Source organism: Leucoraja erinacea, chromosome 33, assembly GCF_028641065.1.
Source record: "Leucoraja erinacea ecotype New England chromosome 33, Leri_hhj_1, whole genome shotgun sequence".
NCBI lineage: Eukaryota > Metazoa > Chordata > Chondrichthyes > Rajiformes > Rajidae > Leucoraja > Leucoraja erinaceus.
The window spans coordinates 20,347,838-20,372,388 of record NC_073409.1 but is presented as its reverse complement, the minus strand read 5'-3'; the positions used below and the strand labels follow the sequence as shown (position 1 = coordinate 20,372,388).

The following is a 24,551-nucleotide window of genomic DNA, read 5'->3' as shown; positions in this document are numbered from 1 at the left end:
TTGCACTGCACATCGTACATGTGTCAATAATAAATCTAAACCATAAACTAAACAACATATTTGCCGCAGAACCCCCCCACAGTTCCACTGTTCACCCAGATCATCTCTAACCCCTTCCCATCACCATTCCCATTATCTGTTATCCTCTCCACAGTCCTTTTTTGATGTCCCTGTCTCACCTTCTGCCCAACACGCACACCACAATCTCTGTTCTCTGAGTTGTGGGATCACAGTATGAGGTTATTGTCCGTGATTACTTGTGTAAGGCCAGTTTGAGTTTAGAAACATAGACATAGAAACATAGAAATTAGGTGCAGGAGTAGGCCATTTGGCCCTTCGAGCCTGCACCGCCATTCAATATGATCATGGCTGATCATCCAACTCAGTATCCCGTACCTGCCTTCTCTCCATACCCTCTGATCCCCTTAACCACAAGGGCCACATCTAACTCCCTCTTAAATATAGCCAATGAACCGGCCTCGACTACCCTCTGTGGTAGAGAGTTCTAGAGATTCACCACTCTCTGTGTGAAAAAAGGTTCTTCTCATCTCGGTTTTAAAGGAATTCCCCCTTATCCTTAAGCTGTGACCCCTTGTCCTGGACTTCCCCAACATCGGGAACAATCTTCCTGCATCTAACCTGTCCAACCCCTTAAGAATTTTATAAGTTTCTATAAGATCCCCTCTCAATCTCCTAAATTCTAGAGAGTATAAATCAAGTCTATTCAGTCTTTCTTCATAGGACAGTCCTGACATCCCAGGAATCAGTCTGGTGAACCTTCTCTGCACTCCCTCTATGGCAATAATATCCTTCCTCAGATTTGGAGACCAAAACTGTACGCAATACTCCAGGTGTGGTCTCACCAAGACCCTGTACAACTGCAGTAGAACCTCCCTGCTCCTATATTCAAATCCTTTTGCTATGAAAGCTAACATACCATTCGCTTTCGTGTCGCCTATTTCCTTCGCTCCAAAGATGCTGCTGCACCCGCTGAGTTTCTCCAGCATTTTTGTGTACCTTCATTGTGGTGGAAGTTGTGATCCTCTGATCATTCTAGGTCAGGGTCGGATTTACGTATAATCTTCACAAGCATAATCTTAGGGCCTCGAGATGTAGGTGGGCCTCAGCAGTGGCTGGATTTAACTATAGGCTTCATAGGCTGAAGCCTAGTGCCTTAAAATCTAGGTGGCCTCTGGCCAAGGTGTTTTTTTCCCCAGAATAAAATAAATCCTGAGAAAAAAGAAATTGTAGCGCTATCAGTGTTTCAACTTTGACAGAAATTACCCGAAATTATGTTTCCAGCCCGCCGGAATTTTTTGGGGGAATATTGCACCCATTGCAGTTGGGGGAAGACGGTGACGCAGTAGCGCCGCAAAATGACGCTGTCTCTCCGTACGTGCGCAGTGGGCCCGGGCGGGTTCAGAACTCCATTTCCCCTCCACACAATCACCTCGATGCCTCGTGTGTACTCCAGGAAAGTAGTGGAATATTGAATTACGGGAGTGCCCGTTTCTCCGGGCTGGGGGGGGGGCTGTGGTGCAGAATCAGAGCCTCGCTGCGTGGGAGGGAGAGAGAGGGGGAGGGGGAGGGAGAGAGAAAGAGAGAAAGGGGGGAAGTGAGAGGGGGGAAGGGGAGGTTGAGACAGAGGGGGGGGGGAGAGAGGGGGAGGGGAGGGGAGAGAGCGAGCAAGGAGGAGGGGGAGAGGGGGGGGGGGGAGCGAGAGAGAGGTGGAGGGAGATGGAAGGGCAAGGAGGAGGAGGAAGAGGGAAAGGGGGATTATCTTTAGTGAGATTGAAAAATTAAGGTAGATTTTAGAGCAATTATATTTTCTCCTCCATATGAATAATATCAAACCATTGGAACTGCTTTCTTTTCCTTGATAACAATACTGAGAAATATGAATTCCATAGTTTGTGACTTTCTTTTTGAATCATATTTTTAATGTGCACACGCTAACACAGTCGAACAATAACAGGCAATCAAATCAACACACAAAACATTTTCTAAAAAAAGGGTTTATTTACTGCAAAACTTACAGTATTTTATTTGCAGTGATTGCATGCTTATAACATTTTACATAACATTTTACAGTACAACTTGATCATTAAATCAAGGACAGCTTCAATTCTAGATTTAAGAAAATGTATACAACAATGATCCTAATTATCCCATTCCAACCACCCTTTACTCTTGACTTAACCAAAATTATTTCTGAAATATTGGTCATACATTTGGTGCATAAATGCTCCAAAATAAGGCTCAGAATGTAGCAGAGAGCATCTAAAACCCCAGAGCTTCCAGGGCCCCAAGGGTCTTTGAGCTTCGCACTTCTGATATGCGCTGTGTAGATGAGATATGCATGTGCCTTTAATATAGTTACCTCATCACTACTAACTACTCCCCATATCACAAGTATAATTACAACCTCCCCACCCACATATCGCTCTCTAGTTTCCGTGACAGACCACGTACAGCTAGTGCTCTGTGTATAAAATACAGTATGAATAAAACGAAGTAAAGTTACAGTGTGTCGCTATCACTTCTTTACATGCTGCATGCATTTATTTCACATAAAATGTTTGTAATCCTGCCACTTTTTGATAAGCTTCGTGGGGGCCTGGTGTATAATATTTCTGACTGTCATAGGCCTTTCATACATAGGCTGTCACAACGCACTGTAGTCGCTAACCAACATTTTCCTTGCCCTCCATTTCAGAATAATAGTGTTTAAGCCGATAACTCCACACTAGCACTGGCAATAAATAAAAAGCCCTTATCTCATTGGCCACACTCGGCTGCACATCGGTGTGAATCTGGTGGATTCTTCCACCTTCCTCTCGTCGTGGGGGTGGGGAATTGGGACGGGCCTCACAAGTGGAATAGCCTAGGGCTTCTCTTCATCTAAATCCATCCCTGTTCTGTGTGGAGACGTCGGACGCTAGGAGTGGGCCGGGTTAAACCGGGATATTGCCTGCAGCGCCTTCAAAGTCGGCTGCTGGAGAAACCACCGGGACACAACAATAGAGAGGGTTGTCGGTTCATGCGAAATGTTCCAGTACATTGGGCCGCTCAGTGATAACGCAGTAGAGTTGCTGTCTTCCAGCGCCAGACACACAGGTTTGTTCCTGGCTACGTGTGCTGTCTGTACGGAGTTTGTGCGTCCTCCCCGTGATCAGCGTGTGTTTTCTCCGAGATGTTCGGTTTTTCCCCACACTCCGACGATGTACAGGTTAGTAGGTTAATTGGCTTGGTCTAAGTGTAAATTGTCCATAGTGTGTGTAGGACATTGTTAATGTGCCGGGATCGCTGGTGGGTGCGATCTTGGAGCACGTCGTTGAGGGAGGAACTATCGCAATGTTGAAGAAGTAACTAGACAGGTACATGGATAGGACAAGTTGTGAGGGATATGTGCCAAACGCAGACAGGTGGGACTTGTATAGGTGGTCGGTGTGGGTAAGTTGGGCCGAAGGTCCAGTTTCCACACTGTATGACTTGATGACACACATTTGATTTGGTTAATGTAATGTCAAGAAAACACACAGCTGTTTCTAAATGTTGTGTTTTGCCAATGTGTGTTGCTCACTAATGTGTCTGATCAATTCTGTAACAGGATCGGTGCTATTTTCTATTTCCAGCATGGGTAATCCTGGATGGAAAGGCAGATTTGCATTTGTTCTTTGCATCACCATAACCTTGTCTTGTCCAATTATCCGAGCAGCTAGAATATTGGCCGTGCCTGTTGATGGGAGTCACTGGATCAATATGAAATGTTTGATAGAAGAGCTGAACCTTCGTGGCCACAGCATCACTGTGCTCAGTCAGTCAACATCCTTGTATATCAAAGAGAGCCCCGACTTGTATCAATCCATTATGATTCAAATGCCAAGAGAATCTGAAAATTACAACCTTATGGAAAATATTGTACAAATGATATTAAAAACTTACAGAAAGGCTTGACAGTCTGGGGAAAAATTAATCTCCAATATAAAATATTGATGTTTATGTTTCAGTATCATCAATGGGTGAAAGAGATTATCAAAGCATTATTCGAAAACAATAGCTGGTTGAACCAACTTGGAAATGCAAATTTTGAGTTAATACTTACAGATCCGGTATTTGGTATGGGTTCAATGCTTGCTTATTATTTAAAACTGCCGCTGGTGTACAACGTTCGATGGCAATGTGGTGGGGAAGGTCATTTTCTCACTGCCCCCTCACCACCTTCCTACATCCCACGCACTGGCTCACATTTGACAGACAAGATGAATATTCTCCAAAGATCACAAAATGTCTTGCAAACTCTTAATGAACTGCTGATTGTAGCGTTTTTGATACATCCACTTTATAATGAAATCTGCCAACAGTATCTGGGACCAGACACAGACTTCAAGACGATTCTCCTCAGAGACGATGTGTGGCCAATGAGGGTGGATTTTGTGTTTCAATTCCCAGGACTCACCATGCCAAACATTGTGTACATCGGAGGCTTCCAGTGTAAACCAGCACGGCCTCTGGCAGCAGAGTTTGAGGAGTTTGTCCAAAGTTCAGAGAAACATGGACTTGTTGTAATGTCATTGGGGACTGTGGTCTATTCCTTGCCAAGAACATTACGATGAAAATGGCTCGAATCCCGAGGAGCAGCAAAAGTGATCAACGTTGCAACCATGCACTCCACAGATCTGTTGCAGACACTCAACGAGGTGATAAACGACGCATCTTATGGGGACAACATGAAGAGACTCTCCGCTCTCCATCGGGACCAGCCAGAGTCGCCAATGGAGAGAGCCGTTTTCTGGGTTGAGTACGTTGCCCGACACAAAGGAGCGGGGCATCTGCGCTCAGAATCCCACCGACTCCCCTGGTACGCTTACTATTGTGTGGATGTGATGATCTTTCTGTTGTCTGTGTTACTCCTGCTCACTATGTTGGTGGTTGGAATACTGAAGAAACTTTGTCGTATTGTTTGTGGGGAAAAAGCAAAATACTGAGTGAGATTTTTTCCCTTGGTATATTTTGTTATTTCAAATTAATCAAATAAAGTTTTTCATGCCTTTGATCCACGGAGTCTCCTTTCCACAAAACATGGATTCAACATGTGCTAATAAAAGCCAGAAAGGTGAGTGAAATAATAACCTTTGTGCATTGATGAAAAGTGTAAATGGCTGAACCTCATTTTCCTGAAGCCTTAAATTTACTGACCGTTATTCACAATGAAGTTACCTTTGGTTATCTGGGCACAAACCTTTGTGATTCACTGACAGAGTGGACCTTTACTGCACTATTCCCTCTTCCAGTCAATCATGCCAACTCTCACTCTCAATCTGTCAGCATGTTTACCTTCGTTCCAGTGCCCCATTATTGTTATACATTATCATAGTGAGCCTCCTTTACACTTTAGAGATACAATGTGGAAACAGACCCTTCGGCCCATTCAGTCTGCGCCGACCAGCGATCACTCCATACACTAGATAGACACAAAACGCTGGAGTAACTCAGCGGGTCAGGCAGCATCGCTGGAGAAAAAGATTATGTGACGTTTCTAGTAAGAACCCTTCCCAGACCCCATACACTAGCATTAACCTACACATTAGACAATGTTTAAACAAAATCGAATTAATCTATAACCCTGGAGAAAACCGCATGACAGCGCACTCTTCACTCTTCACTCTCGTCCATAACCTTTATGTGATGTGGTGACCAGAAATGCACACAATTATCTAAATGTGGCCAAGTCAAAGTGATATACAAAATGAATTGGAACATTCTGTACTGCTTTTGCCTAATGCCGTCCTCACTACCCTCCCCACTCGTGTTGTTACATTCAGGAATCCAGGATGCAATGGATTTGCAATCCAAGATCTCTCTGTATCACAGTGCCCCTAAGCATTCATGCCATTAACTTTTGTTTCGTTTAGTTTTGAGATACAACGCGGAAACATGCCCTTCAACCCACCGAGTCCACTCCGGCCAGCGATCACCGCACACGAACATTAGCCTGCACACACTATGGGCACAATGAGAACATACAAACTCCGTAAAGGAAGCACCCACAGACAGGATTGAACCCGGGTCCCTGGCGCTGTAAGGCAGCAGCTCTATTGTTGCACCACCGTGCTGTACTGTATCCGGGGGTTCCCCAGGTTATGTAAGAGTTGCTCTCCTGTGAATTGAACACAAACTGGATTTCCTGGAAGTCAGATCCAATCAATTTCCCCCAATATAGCAATGTGAAATCTTTATCCCATAGAGATTATGGAACTTTAGTGATGTTATCACCAAAAATTCAGCATAGAAACAGGCCGATTGACCCACCTAGTCCATGCTGATCATCGATCACCCGTTCACACTAGTTCTATGTTATCCCACTTTCTCATCCACTCCCGACACGTTTGGGGGCAAGTTAAAGGACAATTAACCTGCAAACCCACACATCTTTGACATGTGTGAGGAAATCGGAGCAACCGGACGAAACTCATATGGTCACAGGGCCAACGTGCAAACTCCACATTGACAGTGCCAGAGTTTAGGGTCTCACCTGGTTTCCGGTGCTATGCAACAACAACCCTACCTGCTGCACCACTTATTTGCGATGAGTAGAGGGGGGAGGACAGTTTAGGTGACAAGGCTTGTAACCATTGAATAAACTGTGAAAGGTGTTTGTCAGAATGCAGCATACATTGACTGACCAGGGAGCTCAACTATATATCAGGCAGAAAACTAACGACAATTTAACAATAGATAAAGGTGTTTATCAGTTCTGAAGTTATCGGAGCAGAATTCAGTCTTTCTGAACTACTGTGCCATTCAATCATGACTGATCTATTTTCCCCTCACAACCCCTTTCACGTGCCTTCTCCCAAAATCCCCTGACACCCGTAATAATCAAGAATCTGCCATTCTCCACCTTAAAAATATCTATTCAGATTAGAGAAAATATTGCCAACCAAACATGTTATGCAGCCCGGAATGAAAAATAATCGCAACAAAGCAAAAATTACACAACCAAAGCTCTCCTTCGACTTTGTCCCCATCAATTGAAAATCGTTCATCATTTCGATTGAAATCTCAGCGACTTTGGAAAGGAAACTTCCATCGCGATTGTGTTTAGCAAATGAACTTTCATACTTGCGGTTATTTTTAGATACAGTTTGGGGCGGGTACATTGGTGTTGTATTTGTCCGGAAGTCTTTTCCTGTGTTACTCGCGGACAAGTGAGCAAGGTGTGAGGGGGCCGGCGTTTTGTTTTCTTGTGGGGACTGGAAGAGGTCGCACAGTACCAGGCTCCAGTGAAGGAAATTGTTTCATTGGTAATTCAGCAGCGGGTGAAGGCACTGCAGCCGCGGGTTCACGTCTCATCGCAGTCACATATTTCTGACATTCACATTACATCGAATTCACTGATACCCAAGGTATGTAATTGAAAACACTTCCAAATTCTCCACCATCTCTGTGTTGTAACAATGCATGCTTTCTAGTTACAGTTTTTATCCAAGAGCTTATTTTTTTCATACTGGATATTATCTAAACACATATATTTTGTATCCTCCATACACACACATTTCTACTCCCCAGATTTTACAAAGCAGTCTATATTCCAAATCCATTATTCCATTCCCGGCCCATTTGACTGTGTTTGATTTGCTTTAAACTGAAGTCCATGTTTTGTCTGAAGAAGTGGGTCGACCTGTTCATTTTCCCCAGAGATGTTGCCTGGCCCGCTGAGATACTCCAGCTTTATATGTCTATCCCATGTTTTGTTGCGGGGTTCACATACACACTTGGGTTTGTTGCAGTGTTCGCCTGATCTCCGATGAAGAATGAGAGCTGTTTTAACGATCCCGATTAGAGTAATGCTGCTGTAAACTAGCTTCACCACTAAACCACTTCATCCTACCGTGCTGAGTCCAGGCGCCAGCTCTCACACACCTACTCATTGGCCACAACGCCACAGACTCAAGCACAGACTCCAATGTTACAGTTCCCTAATCCCGTACAACCTATTTCCTTGATATCCGTCATCTTTGATGCCTCCTTTTCACACCTTACTCTTCCATCATTACTTTTTTGCATACGGATTGTACGTTCTACCCGAGACATGCGTGGGTTTCTTCCGGGTGCTCCGGTTTACCTCTACCCTTCAAAGACGTTCAGGTTTGGAGGTTAATTGGCCTGGTAAATTTCTAAATTGTGTGTGGGATAGTGTTTGTGTGTGGGGCTCGCTGGTCGGCATGGATTCGGTGGGCCGAAGGACCAGTTTCTGTGTAGCATCTCTGAACTAAACTAAATTAAACGACCTTGTCCCCCCTTGTCCAGTCCCTATGAGACACCAAGCTCTTCAACAATTCAATAACTTTCAATTCCTAGGTCCCCATTGCCCCAGCATGGACGTTCAGTATATTCCACCGTTCCCCACTAGGGGGGGTTCAGGGCCATTATGGTCTTCCTTGAACAGAAACTAAATCGGTTCTCCTCTACACTCTCCTCCTACTTCCGAAAACTGTCCTCACCCTTAACGGCGGCACAGTGAGGTAGCGGTAGAGTTACTGCCTGGCAGCGACAGAGACCCGGGTTCAATCCTGACTATGGGTGCTGTTTCTACGTTCTCCCTGTGACCTGGGTTGGTTTTCTCCGCATGCTCTGGTTTCCTCCCACACGTGCAGGTTTGTAGGGCGTGGCTTCTGCAAAGTGTGAATTGACCAGAGTGTGGAGGAGAGCGCGAGTGTACGGCGTGATCACTGGTCTGCGTGGCCTCGGTGGACCGATGGGCCTGTTTCCACGCTGTCTCTCTAAAGGTTAAAGTCCATTGGCACTCGCATGGATAACAGCTGTGCCTATTTTATCAAACAACCCTTGAACCAGGCGTACACTGGCAACATCGCCAATTCTTTCTCCACATTGACGACAGCATCGGGGCTGCCTCCTCCACCCATGCTGAACTCGACATGCTGACTGTCCCGCTGAGTTACTCCAGCATTTTGTGTCCATCTTCGGTGTAAACCAGCATCTGCAGTTCCTTCCTAACCCTATTTTCCACAGCAGTTCTCAATCCGTGAACACGAATGTATTTACCGACCAAAAGCCAAGTCAGAGCAGAACACTGTGCTGTAGCTAAATACATTTGAATGTTACAGTTGAGTAATGTAGGTGTGTCCCATTCTCACCCTGAAATGGGCAACAATTACAGGACATCCCAAATCAGCAAAGAGCCTGTTGGCCATGACAGGTCATTCTGGTGGAAGATCTGTTTCTCTGATCATTTTGCTACAACGTTTGTATCTACAAAATTGCAATTTACCATTCCACCATTACGTATGACACTGCTCTGTGTGTTGCAAGGTCTTGCTCCTTGAACCAGTAGAACCTGCCGTATCTGTTGTTCCATATCCCTCTGGTTGAGTGGACTATTCCTGCTTCCAAATCATGTTTACAAAGGGGGACCCGGTGTGGGTGGCACTTTAGTTTTAGAATCCTCTGCCCAGGGAATAACCCTGTGTGTTTTGTTTGTTTGTTTGTTTGTTGTTTATTATGAAGGCGTTGTGCACACGGCAGCCAATCAACAGTCGCGTGTCCTTTTCTTTTTTTTGCATTTTTAATTTCAAGTTTTTGTGTACCTTGTGTGTTGTGACTGTTGGCAGACCAATTTCCCTCTGGCGATGAATAACATTTTATTGGAACACACCGTGCATGTTGAGTAGGAAGGGACTGCAGATGCTGGTTTACACAGAAGGTAGGAACAAGATACTGGAATAGCTCAGCGGGTCAGGCAGCATTACGGGACAAATAGGATGAGTGACGTTTCAGGACTGAACAAGTCTGAAAGGTTGTGACCTGAAGCGTTACCTATTCTTTTTCTCCAGAGATGTTGCTTGACCAGTTTAGTTAATCCAGGTTTTTGTATCTACCTTCATGATTACACGTTGATTGTCGTCCAGACTCAATTACATTTCAGAATACATCCAGTGCACATATTTGATTTAGTCAAGTGTTGACAAGAACACACTCAACTATATTTCACATTTAAGAATTTAGCAAAATAATGCGGAAACAGGCCCTTCAGCTCACTGAGTCCAGGCTGACCAGTGATCCTCGTACACTTGCACTATCCACAGGAGTAGTACAGGAGTAGGCCATTCGGCCCTCCGAGCCAGCTGCCATTCACTGTGATCATGGCTGATCATCCACAATCAGTACCCCATTCCCATATCCCTTGACACTGCTACCTGTAAGAGCTCTATCTAACTCTCTCTTGAAAGCATCCAGAGAATTGGCCTCCACTGCCTTCAGGTGTGAAAAAGTTTTTCCTCATCTCCGTTCTAAATGGTCCACCCATTATTCCTATACAGTGGCCCCTGGTTCTGTACTCCCCCAACATCGGGAACATGTTTCCAGCCTCTAGCATGTCCAATCCATAAATAAATGTATTTGTTTCCATAAGGACCCCTGTCATCCTAAATTCCAGCGTATACAAGCCCAGTCACTCCATTCTTTCAACATATTACAATCTCGCCGTCCCGGGACTCAACCTTGTGAACCAATGCTGCATTCCTCAATAGCAAGAATGTTCTTCCTCAAATTTAGAGACCAAAACGGCACAAAATATTCCAGGTGGTCTAACCAGAGCCCTGTACAACTTCAGAAGGACCTCTTTGCTCCTACACTCATCTCCTCCTGTTATGAAGGCCAACATGCCATTAGCTTTCTTCACTGCCTGCTGTACTTGCATACATACTTTCAGTGACTGATGGACAAGGATACCCAGGTCTCGTTGTACTTCCCCTTTTCCTAATTTGACACCATTCAGAAAATAATCGGCCTTCCTAATCTTCCCACCAAAGTGGATAACCTCACATTTATCCACATTCAACTGCATCTGCCATGCATCGGCCCACTCACCCAGCCTGTCCAATCATCCTGCATCCTCAAAGCATCCAGCTTTGTGCCATCTGCAAATTTGTTAATGTTACTTATAATCCCTACATCTAAATCATTCATGTGTATTGTAAATAGCTGCGTCCCAGCGCTGAGCCTTGCGACACCCCACTAGTCACTGCCTGCCATTTTGAAAGGGACCCGTTTATCCCTACTCTTTGTTCCTATCTGCCAACCAATTTTCTGTCCATGTCAGTACCTTACCCCCAATACCATGTCATCCAATTGTCCCCACTAATCTCCTAAATGGGGCCTTATCAATGGCTTTCTGAAAGTCCAGGTACACAACATCCATTTGCTCTCCCTTGTCCATTTTCCTAGATACATCCCCAAAAATTCGAGAAGATTAGACAAGCATGATTTCCCCGTCGTAAATCCATGCTGACTCGGACCGATCCTGTTACTGCTATCCAAATGTGCCGCAATTTCATCTTTTATCATTGACTCCAGCATCTTCCCCGCTACCGATGACAGGCCAACTGACATCAGGAAAGATAATGGCGTTGAGAGGGAAAGATAGATCAGTCATGATTGAATGGTGGTGGACTTGATGGGCCAAATGGCCCAATTCTTCTCCTAGAAATTATGAACACATTGATTTCCTCTCATTGGAAAATTAAATGTGGCCATAAGCTTTTGGAAAAATATTGCGCAACAATGAAAATCATTTTGTCCCCCCAATTGCAAATTAGTTTGTTTTGTTTATAGGTAGAGCATGGAAACAGGCCCTTTGGTCCATCGAGTCCACACCGATCATCGATCACTCGTTCATGCTAGTTCTGTATGATCTCAATTTCTCATCCACTCTCTCCACACTTGAGGCACTATACAGACGGCAATTAACCTGCAAACCTGCATGTCTTTGGGATGTGGGAGGAGACGGCGGTGGACTAACTCAGCGGGTCAGGCAGCATCAATGGTGAATGTGAACAGGTCATGTTTCATATGTCAAGGGGTTATGGGGCGACGGAAGGAGAATGGGGGAAAGATAGATTAGCAATGATAGAATGGCGGAGTAGATTTGATGGGCCGAATGGCCTAACTCTGCCCTGAGAATTTATGAAAATGTAATCTATCCCTGAAGAAATGAGTTACTCCAGCACTTTGTACCTTTATTCTCTTTTTGCCAATGTTTGTCACTTACCAACATTTCTGGTCAATTCTACCACAGGATCAGTGTGATCATCTTTCCTCAACATGGGTGGTCTTGGATGGAAAAGCAAATCAAAGGTCACATTTGTTCTCGGTATCATCTTCGCCCTGTCTTGTCCAATTACCCAAGCAGCTAGAATATTGGTCGTGCCTGTTGATGGAAGTCACTGGATTAATATGAAAATTCTAATGGAAGAGCTGAACCTTCGTGGCCACAACATGACTGTGCTTTGTTACTCCGCAAACTGGTACATCAAAGAGAGACCCGATCTGTATCAAACCATCATAGTTCAAGCACAAGATGAATTTGTAGCACCTTCAAGGAAAAAGGCGATGGAAGAAGTTGTGCTAATGTCACTGGACAGGTTACAGAATAGTCACACACTATGGGGCAACATAATGTTCCAAAATCTAATGATTACAATTATGTACAATTTCCATAGAATTTATCAAAATTTCAACATGGCGATCTTTGAAAACAAAACCTTGTTGAATCAATTTGAAAATGCAAACTTTGACCTAATTCTCACAGATCCTATATTTGGTACCGGGCCAATGCTTGCGTATTATTTAAAAGTGCCGCTGGTGTACAACATACGATGGCAGATCAATGGGGAAGCCCATTTTCTCACTGCCCCGTCACCACTTTCCTACGTCCCACTTCCTGGCTCACTTCTCACAGACAAAATGGATTTTCTCCAAAGAACAGAAAATGTAATTTCCAGCCTCTTTCAACACTTGATTTCTGAATTTTTGGTGTACCCACTTTACAATGAAATCTGCCATCGGTATCTGGGACCAGACACGGACATCAAGTCGATTCTCCTCAGAGCTGATGTGTGGCTGATGAGGGTGGATTTTGTGTTTGAATTCCCAAGACCCACCATGCCAAACATTGTGTACATCGGAGGCTTCCAGTGTAAACCAGCACGGCCTCTGGCAGCAGAGTTTGAGGAGTTTGTCCAAAGCTCAGGTAAACATGGACTTGTTGTAATGTCATTGGGGACCTTTGTCCACTCTTTACCAATGGAGATTACAATGAAAATAGTAGAAGCTTTATCTCAAATCCCCCAGAAGGTTATCTGGAGATATGATGGTGAGACCCCTCCCAATATAGGGAATAATACACTGTTGGCAAAATGGATCCCTCAGAACGACCTGCTGGGTCACCCCAACACACGAGCCTTTGTTTCACACGGAGGCACCAATGGGATTTATGAAGCCATCTACCATGGGGTGCCAGTGGTCGGCATGCCTCTGCTTTTTGACCAGTTTGACAATTTACTCAAGCTCGAATCCCGAGGAACAGCAAAAGTGATCAACATTGCAACGATGCACTCCACAGATCTGTTGCAGGCACTCAACGAGGTGATAAACGACGCATCTTATGGGGACAACATGAAGAGACTCTCCGCTCTTCATCGGGACCAGCCAGAGTCGCCAATGGAGAGAGCCGTTTTCTGGGTTGAGTACGTTGCCCGACACAAAGGAGCGGGGCATTTGCGCTCAGAATCCCACCGACTCCCCTGGTACGCTTACTATTGTGTAGATGTGATGATCTTTCTGTTGTCTGTTTTACTCCTGCTCACTGTGTTGGTGGTTGGAACACTGAAGAAACTTTGTCGTATTGCACGGAAGAAAAAGCAAAAAATTCATTAATGTTTCTCATTTTGAATTGGGAGAATGTCTTTTAATTTTGTAATTTCATTTTGGTAATCAATTTTTAATCATAGTTTCTCCAACACCCCACCTAACATTTCTCTCGCAACCCATTCCCAATACAGCTATTGTGAATCTTAATAATGCCTATTCAGAAATTATAACAGATATTTGCTGAATGTAGTTGCCACCAGCAAACATCTGTACATGCAAATATCTGTTATAATTTCTGAATAGGCATTATTAAGATATGTGACAAAATTGACATGTTTTTAAAATATTATTCAAACAAAATCTAAAAAACATGTCACACGTGTCAAGACCCTGTTTTGATAATTGTTGTTCCCAATTCCCACAATCATACTGTCTATTGGTACACATGTTCACCACATTGTTTCTCAGTTTTAATATGTTTGTTTTCTCCATCATTGGAGTTGCCTTCCATGTCTTGTCATGTTGAAAATTTGTCTCTTTCATGAACTTTGTTCTGCACATTTTCCCAACTATGACTGATGCGTGATGGCAGCTGAACCAGTGGGAGAGTCGAGGACCAGAGGCCACAGCCTCAGAAGAAAAGGCCATACCTTTAGAATGGAGACAAGGACGAATTTCTTTACTGAGATGGTGTTGAATCTGTGGAATTTGTTGCCACAGATGGCTGTGGAGGCCAAGTCAATGGGTATTTTTTAAGGTGGAGATTGACAGAGTCTTGATTAGTGTAGGTGTCAGGGGTTATGGGGGGAAGGTAGGAGAATGGGGTTGAGAAGGAAGCAAATTTATTGAATGGCATGAACTTGAAGGGCCAAATGGCCTTATTCTGTTCCTACTACTTATTAACTTGCGAAGACTCACTTGGAAATATGCTGCTGATCGTTCCTGATTGTTGGATCTAATAACTAGAATTTATTTCTGAACAGCATTGGCAGAAGCAAGTACAAGGGACTGCTCTCGGATCAGTGTTAAGGGAGATTGAGAAATAAATGAGGAGCTAAATGTTAGCACTGCTTGCAGGAGATTTAACCATATAACCATATAACAATTACAGCACGGAAACAGGCCATCTCGGCCCTTCAAGTCCGTGCCGAACAAATGTTTTTTCCCCTTCGTCCCACCTGCCTGCACTCATACCATAACCCTCCATTCCCTTCTCATCCATATGCCTATCCAATTTATTTTTAAATGATACCAATGAACCTGCCTCCACCACTTCCACTGGAAGCTCATTCCACACCGCTACCACTCTCTGAGTAAAGAAGTTCCCCCTCATATTACCCCTAAACTTCTGTCCCTTAATTCTGAAGTCATGTCCTCTTGTTTGAATCTTCCCTATTCTCAAAGGGAAAAGCTTGTCCACATTTGACTGAAGATGTTGCAGGAACATATGAGCCTGAAATATTACTGAGTAAATGAGATTCCAGTTGATGTGAAGGCCAGGCAACACATTGTTTGTAAGGAAGATAGACACATAAAAAAACAGGAGTAACTTAGGCAACATATATTTCTTTACTCAGAGAGTGGTAGCGGTGTGGAATGAGCTTCCAGTGGAAGTGGTGGAGGCAGGTTCGTTGGTATAATTTCAAAATAAATGGGAAAAAAAGTTGTTCGGCACGGACTTGTAGGGCCGAGATGGCCTGCTTCCGTGCTGTAATTGTTATATGGTTATATGGTTACATGGAGAAAGGGAATAGGTGACATTTCGGGTCAATAGGCCTCTTCAGTCTGAAGAAGGGTCTTGACCTGAAACATCACCTATTCACTCTCATCTGAGATGCTGCCTGTCCCTCTGAGTTACTCCAGCTTTTTGTGTCTATCTTCTGACTGAGAGTCAGGGGAGAGGGAACCGACAGATATGGAAAGGTACATAGAACAAATGAATGAGAGATATGCAAAAAGACAGATCAAAGCCAGCAACGACAATCTACGAAAGGTTGAGCCCACAATGGTGCATTGTTGGGTTTGGGGAATGTGATAATGAATAATGCAAACAGTGAAACTCAGCAGGACGACAGTGAAACTAGTACACAAACTAAGGTAGCTGAGGGACAGAGAGAGAGGATGCAAGAGTGACTTGAAGTTAGAGAAATTAATATTCATACTGCTGGGTTGTCAGCTGCCTAAGCAAAATATGACGTTTCATACTGCTGGGTACATCTTTTAAAATTGAATTGTCAGTCACCCACTGAAGATGCAATACCTGTCCCTATACCACCTCCCTCGACTCTGTCCAGGGACGCCGACAGTCCCTTGAGGTTAAACAGTGGTTCACTTGCACCTCCTCCAACCTCATCTACTGTATCCGTTGTTCAAGATGTGGACTCTTATACATCGGTGAGACCAAGCTCAGACGGGGCGATCGTTTCGCGGGAGACCTTCGCTCAGTGCACCTGAACCTACATGATCTCCTGGTGACTAACAGCCTTGTATGAAGCTTTTCAAAAAGGGGGGTGGCATGACAGGATTACAAAAAAATTATGTGAAATAACGTGTGTGTAGCGCACATCACGAGCGTGAAGTCCGTCGCAGCCGAGGTCCAGGGCCCTTAAGCAGGCCCTGGAATCTCTTGTGTTTTAGATGCTCTCTGGTGCATTCTGACCCTTAATTTAGAGCATTTTTGCAACAAATCTATGCGACTAATATTTCGGAAATAATTTTGGTTGAGTCAAGAGTAATGAATGAGTTGGTGGAGTGGGATGATTGGGGTAAATGTTGTATACATTTTTTTTAAATGAAGAATTGAAGTTGGCCTTGTTTTAATAATCAAGTTGTACTGTTGTAAAATGTTATGTAAAATAGTATAAAGGAGCATGCAAAAATTGCAAGTAAAATACTGTAAGTTTTTGCAGTAAAGAAAACCTTTTTTTAGAAAATGTTTTGTGTGTTAAATGTGTGTGTGTGTGTATATATATATACACACACGTTTGTTATTGAATAGATATTCTTCTCAAAAATACAACGCGGTAACGGTAACATTTTTACATATTCCTGCAGAGATTTTTTCTGTAGAGTGCGAAATCGCCTTATTTAAAAATGTCATGCTTTATTTCTCGAGTCATTAATGAAAATGTTCAAGATTCTGACAAAACTTTGAAATAAAAATGACTCTTTCGATGACAACACGATGGGTCTGCACCGTCTTGCTGCGAGTGACGCGCTGACGCCGCTCCCCCCCCCCCCCGTTGCTCGCTCCACGCTGCTAACCACCCCCCCCCCCCCCCTCTGCTCCCGGCCCCCCCCTCCCCTCCTCCTCTTCCCCCTCATCCTACCCCCCCCCCCCCCCTCCTCCCCCCCCCCCCCCTCCTCCTCCTCCTCCTCCTCCTCCTCCTCCTCTCCCTCCTCCTCCCCCCTCCTCTCCTTCCCCTCCTCTCTTCCCCCCTCTCCCCCTCTCTTCCCCCCCCTCCCCCCCCCCCCCCCCCGCGCATCTATCTCCATGCCTCCGCCACTCTCCCCCCCCACCACCACCCCCCCCTCTCCCGCCAGTTTCCTCCCACACCAAAGACGTAGGTTCATTGGCGTGGTATAATTGTAAATTGTCCCTAGTGTGTGTGGGATAGTGGTAGCGTTCAGGGGTCGCTGGTCGGCGTGGACTTGGTGGGACGAAGGGCCTGAATTCACGTTGTATCTCTAAACTAAACTAAACTAAATAAGTTCTGTAGAACTGCAGATGCTGTGGGTTTTTTTTAACTCGAAGGTAGACACAAAATGCTGGAGTAACTCAGCGGGACAGGCAGCGCCTCTGGAGAGAAAGAATGGGTGACATTTCGGGTCGAAACACTTGTTCAGCTCCTACTCAACAGACATCGACCTCTTGAACACTACAAACATTAACTGAACTAAGAACTACGAACCGTCTTGGTTGCACTAAACGCTTTGGGGCTTTACAGACTTTAGAGATACAGCGCGGAAACAGGCCAATCGGCCCACCGAGTCTGCGCCGACCAGTGATTACCCCGTGCATTAGCACTATCCTACACACTGGGGCCAATTTTAAAACTTACCGAAGACAATTAACCTACAAGTCTTCGGAGTCTGTGGGAAGAGCCGACTCTGGATTCACCTGGACTTGTACCTTGTCCTTTTACCATCTGGACGCCCGCAGCAACGGCTGCGGAGGGTTGAGGTCCCGACCACGGGGGAAAATGGAGGAGGACTGGCCAATTTGTGTGCCTTCCACCACAGTGATGAATGCTGATGCGGTTGTTTATGTTACATTTTTATTGTGTTTTTGTGTGTGTTCTTTATAATTGTACCGCTGCTGACATATTCATTTCACTTGCACTTATGTACAATGTGACAAATAAACCGTATTGTATTGTGTTGTATTGAAACCGGAGCACCCGGAGAAAATCCACGAGGTTCCAGGGACAACGTACAAACTCCACACAGAACAGCACCTGTAGTCAGGATCGAACCCGGGTCTTTGGCGCTGCGAGGCAGCATCTCTACCGCTGCGCCACTGTGCCACTACAAATAATAGTTTTTTGTTGATTGTGTTATCTATCAATAGATAATGGTTATATGAATAGATATTGTGTTTTCTAAGAATACTGTGCTTGCAGACTTGTTACGCTGCGGCAAGTAATGATTTCATTGTAGCTTTTCTTGGGGCATATACAATTAGACACTCTTCTTGCCTCTCGCAGCAGGTAACAGAGACCCAAGAGAACACTATAGGTCGAGTCGTTCAGGGAAGCACAGCGAAGTGATGTTTCAATATAATTGCATGGCGGGGCGGGGGAGAGGGTGGGGGGTAAGTTGTGCAAGACAACTTTAGTTTGATGTCAATGATGGACACAAAGTACTGGAGTAACTCGGCAGGTCAGGTAGCATCGCTGGAGATAAAGGATAGGCGTCGTTTCTGGTCAGGACCCTCCTTCAGACCCGACCCGAAACGTCACCCATCACTTTTCTCCAGAGATGCTGCCTGACTCGCCGAGTTACTCTGCGTCTACCTCCGGTATATAAACTAGCATCAGCGGTTCCTTTCTACACACCGGGTTTAATATCGTTTGATCTCGTCCTTGGGTCACAGAGGCTATGGGTTAACTTTTAAGTTCAGAATTGTATCGGCGTTTGGAGAGGACGATATTCTACAGAAGATAGACACAAAGTGCTGGAGTAACTCAGACAACATCTCTGGTGAGAATGAATAGGTGACATTTCGGGTGGGGACCCTTCTTCAGACAGCACCACTTACACTTAAAAATAAACAGCTAAGTGGGGAGGTGGGGTGGCAGTGAATCGGTGAACTAACTGCCCAACAAACCGGACCGCAAATCCATTAGAGTTCCTTTAGCGTCTTGCAAGCTGCACAAACCCGATTCCGTGATCATCGCCATTCATTCGATGGGGTGATATAACCAACAACTTATTTAGTAACATGCAAAATACATACTGCACAATAACCTGTTTCCGCATGGTATCTCGAATCTAAACGAAACTAGTTAATGGCATGACTGCTTAGTGTGACGGTTGCATCCCGAATGTAACAACACAAGTGAGGAGGGTAGAGAGGACGGCATCTGTGGGGGCATTGAGTACAGAAAGTTCCAACTCATTTTGTATATCACTTTGCCTTGGCCACATTTAGATTACTGTGTGCATTTCTGGTCACCATATCACATAAAGGTTATGGAGGAGAGTGAAGAGTGAAGCTGTGATGCGGTTTTCTCCAGGCGCTCCGGTTCCCCCCAAAACCTCCAAATACAGGCTTGTGGGTTAATTAGTTTTGGATTAAAAAATGTCTATATTCCCTAATGCGTAGGTTCATGTCAGTGTGTGGGGTCTGGGAAGGGTTCTTACTAGTAACGTCACCTAATCTTTTTTTCTGCACTGCTGCTGCCTGACCCGATGAGTTCCTCGCATTTTGTGTCTATCTTGTGTGTGGAGTGATCGCTGGTCGGCGCGGACTGAATGGGCCGAAGGGTCTGTTTCTACATTGTATCTCTAAAGTGTAAAGGAGGCTCACTATGATAATGTATGACAATAATGGGGCACTGGAACGAAGGCAAACATGCTGACAGATTGAGAGTGAGAGTTGGCATGGTTGACTGGAAGAGGGAATAGTGCAGTAAAGGTCCCCTCTGTCAGTGAATCACAAAGGTTTGTGCCCAGATAACCAAAGGTAACTTCATTGTGAATAACTGTCAGTAAATTTAAGGCTTCACGTCAATGAGGTTCAGCTGTTTACACTTTTCATCTGCATATCAATGCACAAAGGTTATTATTTCACTCACATTTCTGGCTTTTATTAACACATATTGAATCCATGTTTTGTGGAAAGGAGACTCCGTGGATCAAAGGCATGAAAAACTTTATTTGATTAATTTGAGAGAATAAAATATACCAAGGAGAAACAAATCTCACTCAGTCTTTTGCTTTTTCCCACAAACAATACGACAAAGTTTCTTCAGTGTTCCAACCACCAACACAGTGAGCAGGAGTAACATAGACAACAGAAAGATCATCACATCTACACAATAGTAAGCGTACCAGGGGAGTCGGTGGGATTCTGAGCGCAAATGCCCCGCTCCTTTGTGTCGGGCAACGTACTCGACCCAGAAAACGGCTCTCTCCATTGGCGACTCTGGCTGGTCCCGATGGAGAGCGGAGAGTCTCTTCATGTTGTCCCCATAAGATGCGTCGTTTATCACCTCGTTGAGTGCCTGCAACAGATCTGTGGAGTGCATGGTTGCAACATTGATCACTTTTGCTGCTCCTCGGGACTCGAGCTTTAGTAGATTGTCAAACTGGTCAAAAAACAGCGGCATGCCGACCACTGGCATCCCATGGTAGATGGCTTCATAAATCCCATTGGTGCCTCCGTGTGAAACAAAGGCTCGTGTGTTGGGGTGACCCAGCAGGTCGTTCTGAGGGATCCATTTTGCCAGCAGTGTATTATTCCCTATATTGGGAGGGGTCTCACCATCATATCTCCAGATAACCTTCTGGGGGATTTGAGATAAAGCTTCTACTATTTTCATTGTAATCTCCATTGGTAAAGAGTCGACAATGGAACCCAATGACATTACAACAAGTCCATGTTTACCTGAGCTTTGGACAAACTCCTCAAACTCTGCTGCCAGAGGGCGTGCTGGTTTACACTGGAAGCCTCCGATGTACACAATGTTTGGCATGGTGGGTCTTGGGAATTCAAACACAAAATCCACCCTCATCAGCCACACATCAGCTCTGAGGAGAATCGACTTGAAGTCTGTGTCTGGTCCCAGATACCGATGGCAGATTTCATTATAAAGTGGATACATCAAAAACTCTGAAATCAAGTGCTGAAAGAGACTGTAAATTACATTTTCTGTTCTTTGGAGAAAATCCATTTTGTCTGTGAGAAGTGAGCCAGGAAGTGGGACGTAGGAAAGTGGTGACGGGGCAGTGAGAAAATGGGCTTCCCCATTGATCTGCCATCGTATGTTGTACACCAGCGGCACTTTTAAATAATACGCAAGCATTGGCCCAGTACCAAATATAGGATCTGTGAGTATTAGGTCAAAGTTTGCATTTTCAAATTGATTCAACAAGGTTTTGTTTTCAAAAATCGCCATGTTAAAATGTTGGTAAATTCTATGTACATTGTACATAAATGTAACCATTAGGTTTTGTAACATTATGTTGCCCCATAGTGTGTGACTATTCTGTAACCTGTCCAGTGACATTAGCACAAATGTTTCCATCACTTCTTTCCTTGAAGGTGCTTCAATGTTTTCTTGTTCTTGAACTATGATGGTTTGATACAGGTCGGGTCTCTCCTTGAAGTGCCAGGTTGCGGAGTGACAAAGCACAGTCATGTTGTGGCCACGAAGGTTCAGCTCTTCCATTAGAATTTTCATATTGATCCAGTGACTTCCATCAACAGGCACGACCAATATTCTAGCTGCTTGGGTAATTGGACAAGACAGGGCGAAGATGATACCGAGAATAAATATGACATTTGATCTGCTTCTCCATCCAAGACCACCCATGTTGAGGAAAGATGATCACACTGATCCTGTGGTAGAATTGACCAGAAATGTTGGTAAGTGACAAACATTGGCAAAAAGGAAAACAAAATACTGGAGTACCTCAGCACATCAAGTCTACTCTGCCATTCAATCATGGCTTGTCTATCTTGCCCTCTCAACCCCATTCTCCTGCCGCCGCCCTCTTGACTCCCGAAACATTAACTGTTTCCATTCACCAGCGATGGTGCTTGACCTGCTGAGTTAGTCCGCCACCGGTTTCTTCCCTCATCCCAAAGACATGCGGATTTGTAGGTTAATTGGCGTATCTATATTGCCTCTAGTCTGTACAGGGTGGATCGGAAATTGTGATAATACAGAACAAGCGTGAATGAGTCATCGATGGTCAGGGTGGACTCAATGGGCCGAAGGGACTATTTCCTTGCTGCATCTCAAGGGTGTTGGCTCAATAGTTGTGGTGGTTAGCGGGTTTGTTGTAGACGTCAGCGGATAAAACTCCCTCGTGGTGAGTTTGATGAAATAAAAGAGTTCGGCATAGGTGGAGCAGGCAGCTGGCGTCAATGTGGAGAAAGAGTTGGGGGGGTGGTGCCAGTGTACGCTTGGTTCAAGGACTGTTTGACATAACCAACAAAAATAACAGGCATAGCTGGAGCCCATACAGTGCCAAAGGACTTTAAACTTTTGAGAGACAGCGTGGAAACAGGTCCATCAGTCCACAGAGGCTGCGCAGACCACTTTGGACATTTCACATTTTATAGATGCCAATTAACCTACAAACCTCAACATCTCTGGAGAGTTTGGCAGTCACGGGGAGAACGTACAAACTCCCTACAGAGAGCACCTGTAGTCAGCATCAAACCCAGGTCTCTAGTGCTGCGCCACCGTGCTGCCCCTGAATTGAGGAATTTGGAGATGAGATTTATGGGGCCGGCGCAGGCAGAACCAATGGGTCTGCCAGGGCTGTGTTGTTTGTGGATCATGGGATGAACACAGACACAAAATGCTGGTGTAACACAGCGGGACGGGCAGCATCTCTGGAGAGACGGAATGGGTGACGTTTCTGGGTCGAGTTCCTTCTTCAGACTGAGAGTCGGGAGAGGGAGACAAGAGATATAGATGGTGATGTAGAGAGATGTAAAACAAATGATATAGCGATATGCAAAAAAAGTAACGATGGAAGGGTAAGGTGTGAACACGAGACATCAAAGAGGACGGATATCAAGGAAACAGGTTGTATGGGATTACGGAACTGTAACATTGGAGTCTGTGCATGAGTCCGTGGCGTCATGGCCAATGCCTAGGTGTGAGAGCTGGCCTGGCGCCTGGCCTCAGCACGGAAGGATGAAGTGGTTTAGCGATTAAGCTAGTTTACAACAGCATTACCCTTGTCAGCGGACATCGGGACCGTTAAAACAGCTCTCATTCTTCCTCAGAGATCAGGGGAATACTGCAACAAACGCACGTGTCTATGTGAAGCCCACAACAAAACATGGGATAGACACAAACATCTGGAGTATCTCAGCGGGCCAGGCACGATCTCTGGAGAGAAGGAACGGGTCGAGACACTTCTTCAGACAAAACATGGGCTTCAGTTTAAAGCAAGTGAAAGCAAAAACAGTCAAATGGGCCGGGAATGGAATATTGAATTTGGAATATTGACTATTGAGTGAAATCTGGGGAGTAGAAATGTGTGTGTATGGAGGATACAAAATATATGTGTTTAGATAATATCCAGTATGAAAAAACCATTGGTGATGAACCGAGATACGAGGGAAAACATGAGAACAAATGTTGCATGAAACAAAATAAGCTCTCGGCAAGTTTGTTCAAGATAAAAATAAATTTCCATATTGCTATTCGTTGCCGAAATGATAAATAGAAAGCATGCATTGATAAAACACCGAGATGGTGGAGAATTTGGAAATGTTTTCAATTTACATACCTTGGGTATCAGTGAATTCGATGTAACCTGAATGTCAGAAATGTGACTGCGATGGGATTTGAACCCGCGGCTGCAGTGCCTTCACCCGCTGCTGAATTGCCAGTGAAACAATCTCCTTCGCTGGAGTCTGGGACTCTGCGACCGCTTCCAGTCCCCACAAGAAAACAAAACGCAGGTCCCCTCACACCTTGCTCACTTGCCCGCGAGTAACACAGGAAAATACTTACGGACAAATACAACACCAATGCACCCGCCCCCAAAATGTGTCAAAAAATAACCGCAAGTATGAAAGTTCATTTGGTCAATACAATCGCGATGGAAATTTCCTCTCCAATTTCGCTGAGATTTCAATCAAAATGATCAGCGATTTTCAGTTGATGGGGACAAAGTCTAAAAAGAGATTATTTTTCATTCCGAGCTGCATAACATTTTTGGTTGGCATTTTTTTTTTTTGACAAGGTCAAATTTAGTTGGCTCGTTGCCTCGGAGTCAACACAAGATTTAACATCCTGGACTCTGTTACCCAAGACTTCCAGGAATTTACTAGAATGTTGCCTGAGTTTCAGCACCTAAATTACAGAGAAAGGTTGAACAAGTTAGGTGTTTTATCATTTTGAGCGCAGAAGGTTAAGGGGGGACTTGATAGAGGTCTTCAAAATTATGAGAGGGATAGACAGAGTTGACGTGGATAAACTGTTCCATTGAGAGTAGGGAATATTCTAACTAGAGGACATGATTTGAGAATTAAGGGACAAATGTTTAGGGGAAATATGAGGGGGAACTTCTTTACTCAGAGAGTGGTAGCGGTGTGGAATGAGGAAGTGGTGGAGGCAGGTTCGATTTTATCATTTAAAAATAAATCGGGTATGCATCTGGAAGGGGAAGGAATGGAGGGTCAT

General features: G+C 44.7%; 2 protein-coding genes and 1 pseudogene across 2 annotated transcripts; 2 read left to right on the top strand and 1 right to left on the bottom strand.

Moving 5' to 3' along the window:
* Positions 1–3,378: 3,378 nt before the first annotated feature.
* LOC129712801 (UDP-glucuronosyltransferase 1-2-like) lies at positions 3,379–5,052 on the top strand (annotated as a pseudogene).
* A 1,035-nt stretch (positions 5,053–6,087) lies between these two features.
* Positions 6,088–15,264, top strand: LOC129712797 (UDP-glucuronosyltransferase 2C1-like). Its single transcript, XM_055661533.1, has 2 exons — positions 6,088–7,409; positions 12,101–15,264. Exon 2 carries the CDS (start codon positions 12,127–12,129, stop codon positions 13,738–13,740), a length of 1,614 nt encoding a protein of 537 aa, XP_055517508.1. The 5' UTR covers positions 6,088–7,409; positions 12,101–12,126; the 3' UTR covers positions 13,741–15,264.
* A 4,769-nt stretch (positions 15,265–20,033) lies between these two features.
* Positions 20,034–24,418, bottom strand: LOC129712796 (UDP-glucuronosyltransferase 2C1-like). The gene is made up of 2 exons (XM_055661532.1): positions 23,653–24,418; positions 20,034–21,739 (listed from the first exon to the last, which is right to left on the bottom strand). Exon 2 carries the CDS (start codon positions 21,711–21,713, stop codon positions 20,100–20,102), a length of 1,614 nt encoding a protein of 537 aa, XP_055517507.1. The 5' UTR covers positions 21,714–21,739; positions 23,653–24,418; the 3' UTR covers positions 20,034–20,099.
* Positions 24,419–24,551: the final 133 nt, after the last annotated feature.

Excerpts from the sequence above, each read along its gene's own strand:
- LOC129712796 (XM_055661532.1), bottom strand. The coding sequence starts at position 21,713 with ATGGGTGGTCTTGGATGGAGAAGCAGATCAAATGTCATATTTATTCTC.
- LOC129712797 (XM_055661533.1), top strand. The coding sequence starts at position 12,127 with ATGGGTGGTCTTGGATGGAAAAGCAAATCAAAGGTCACATTTGTTCTC.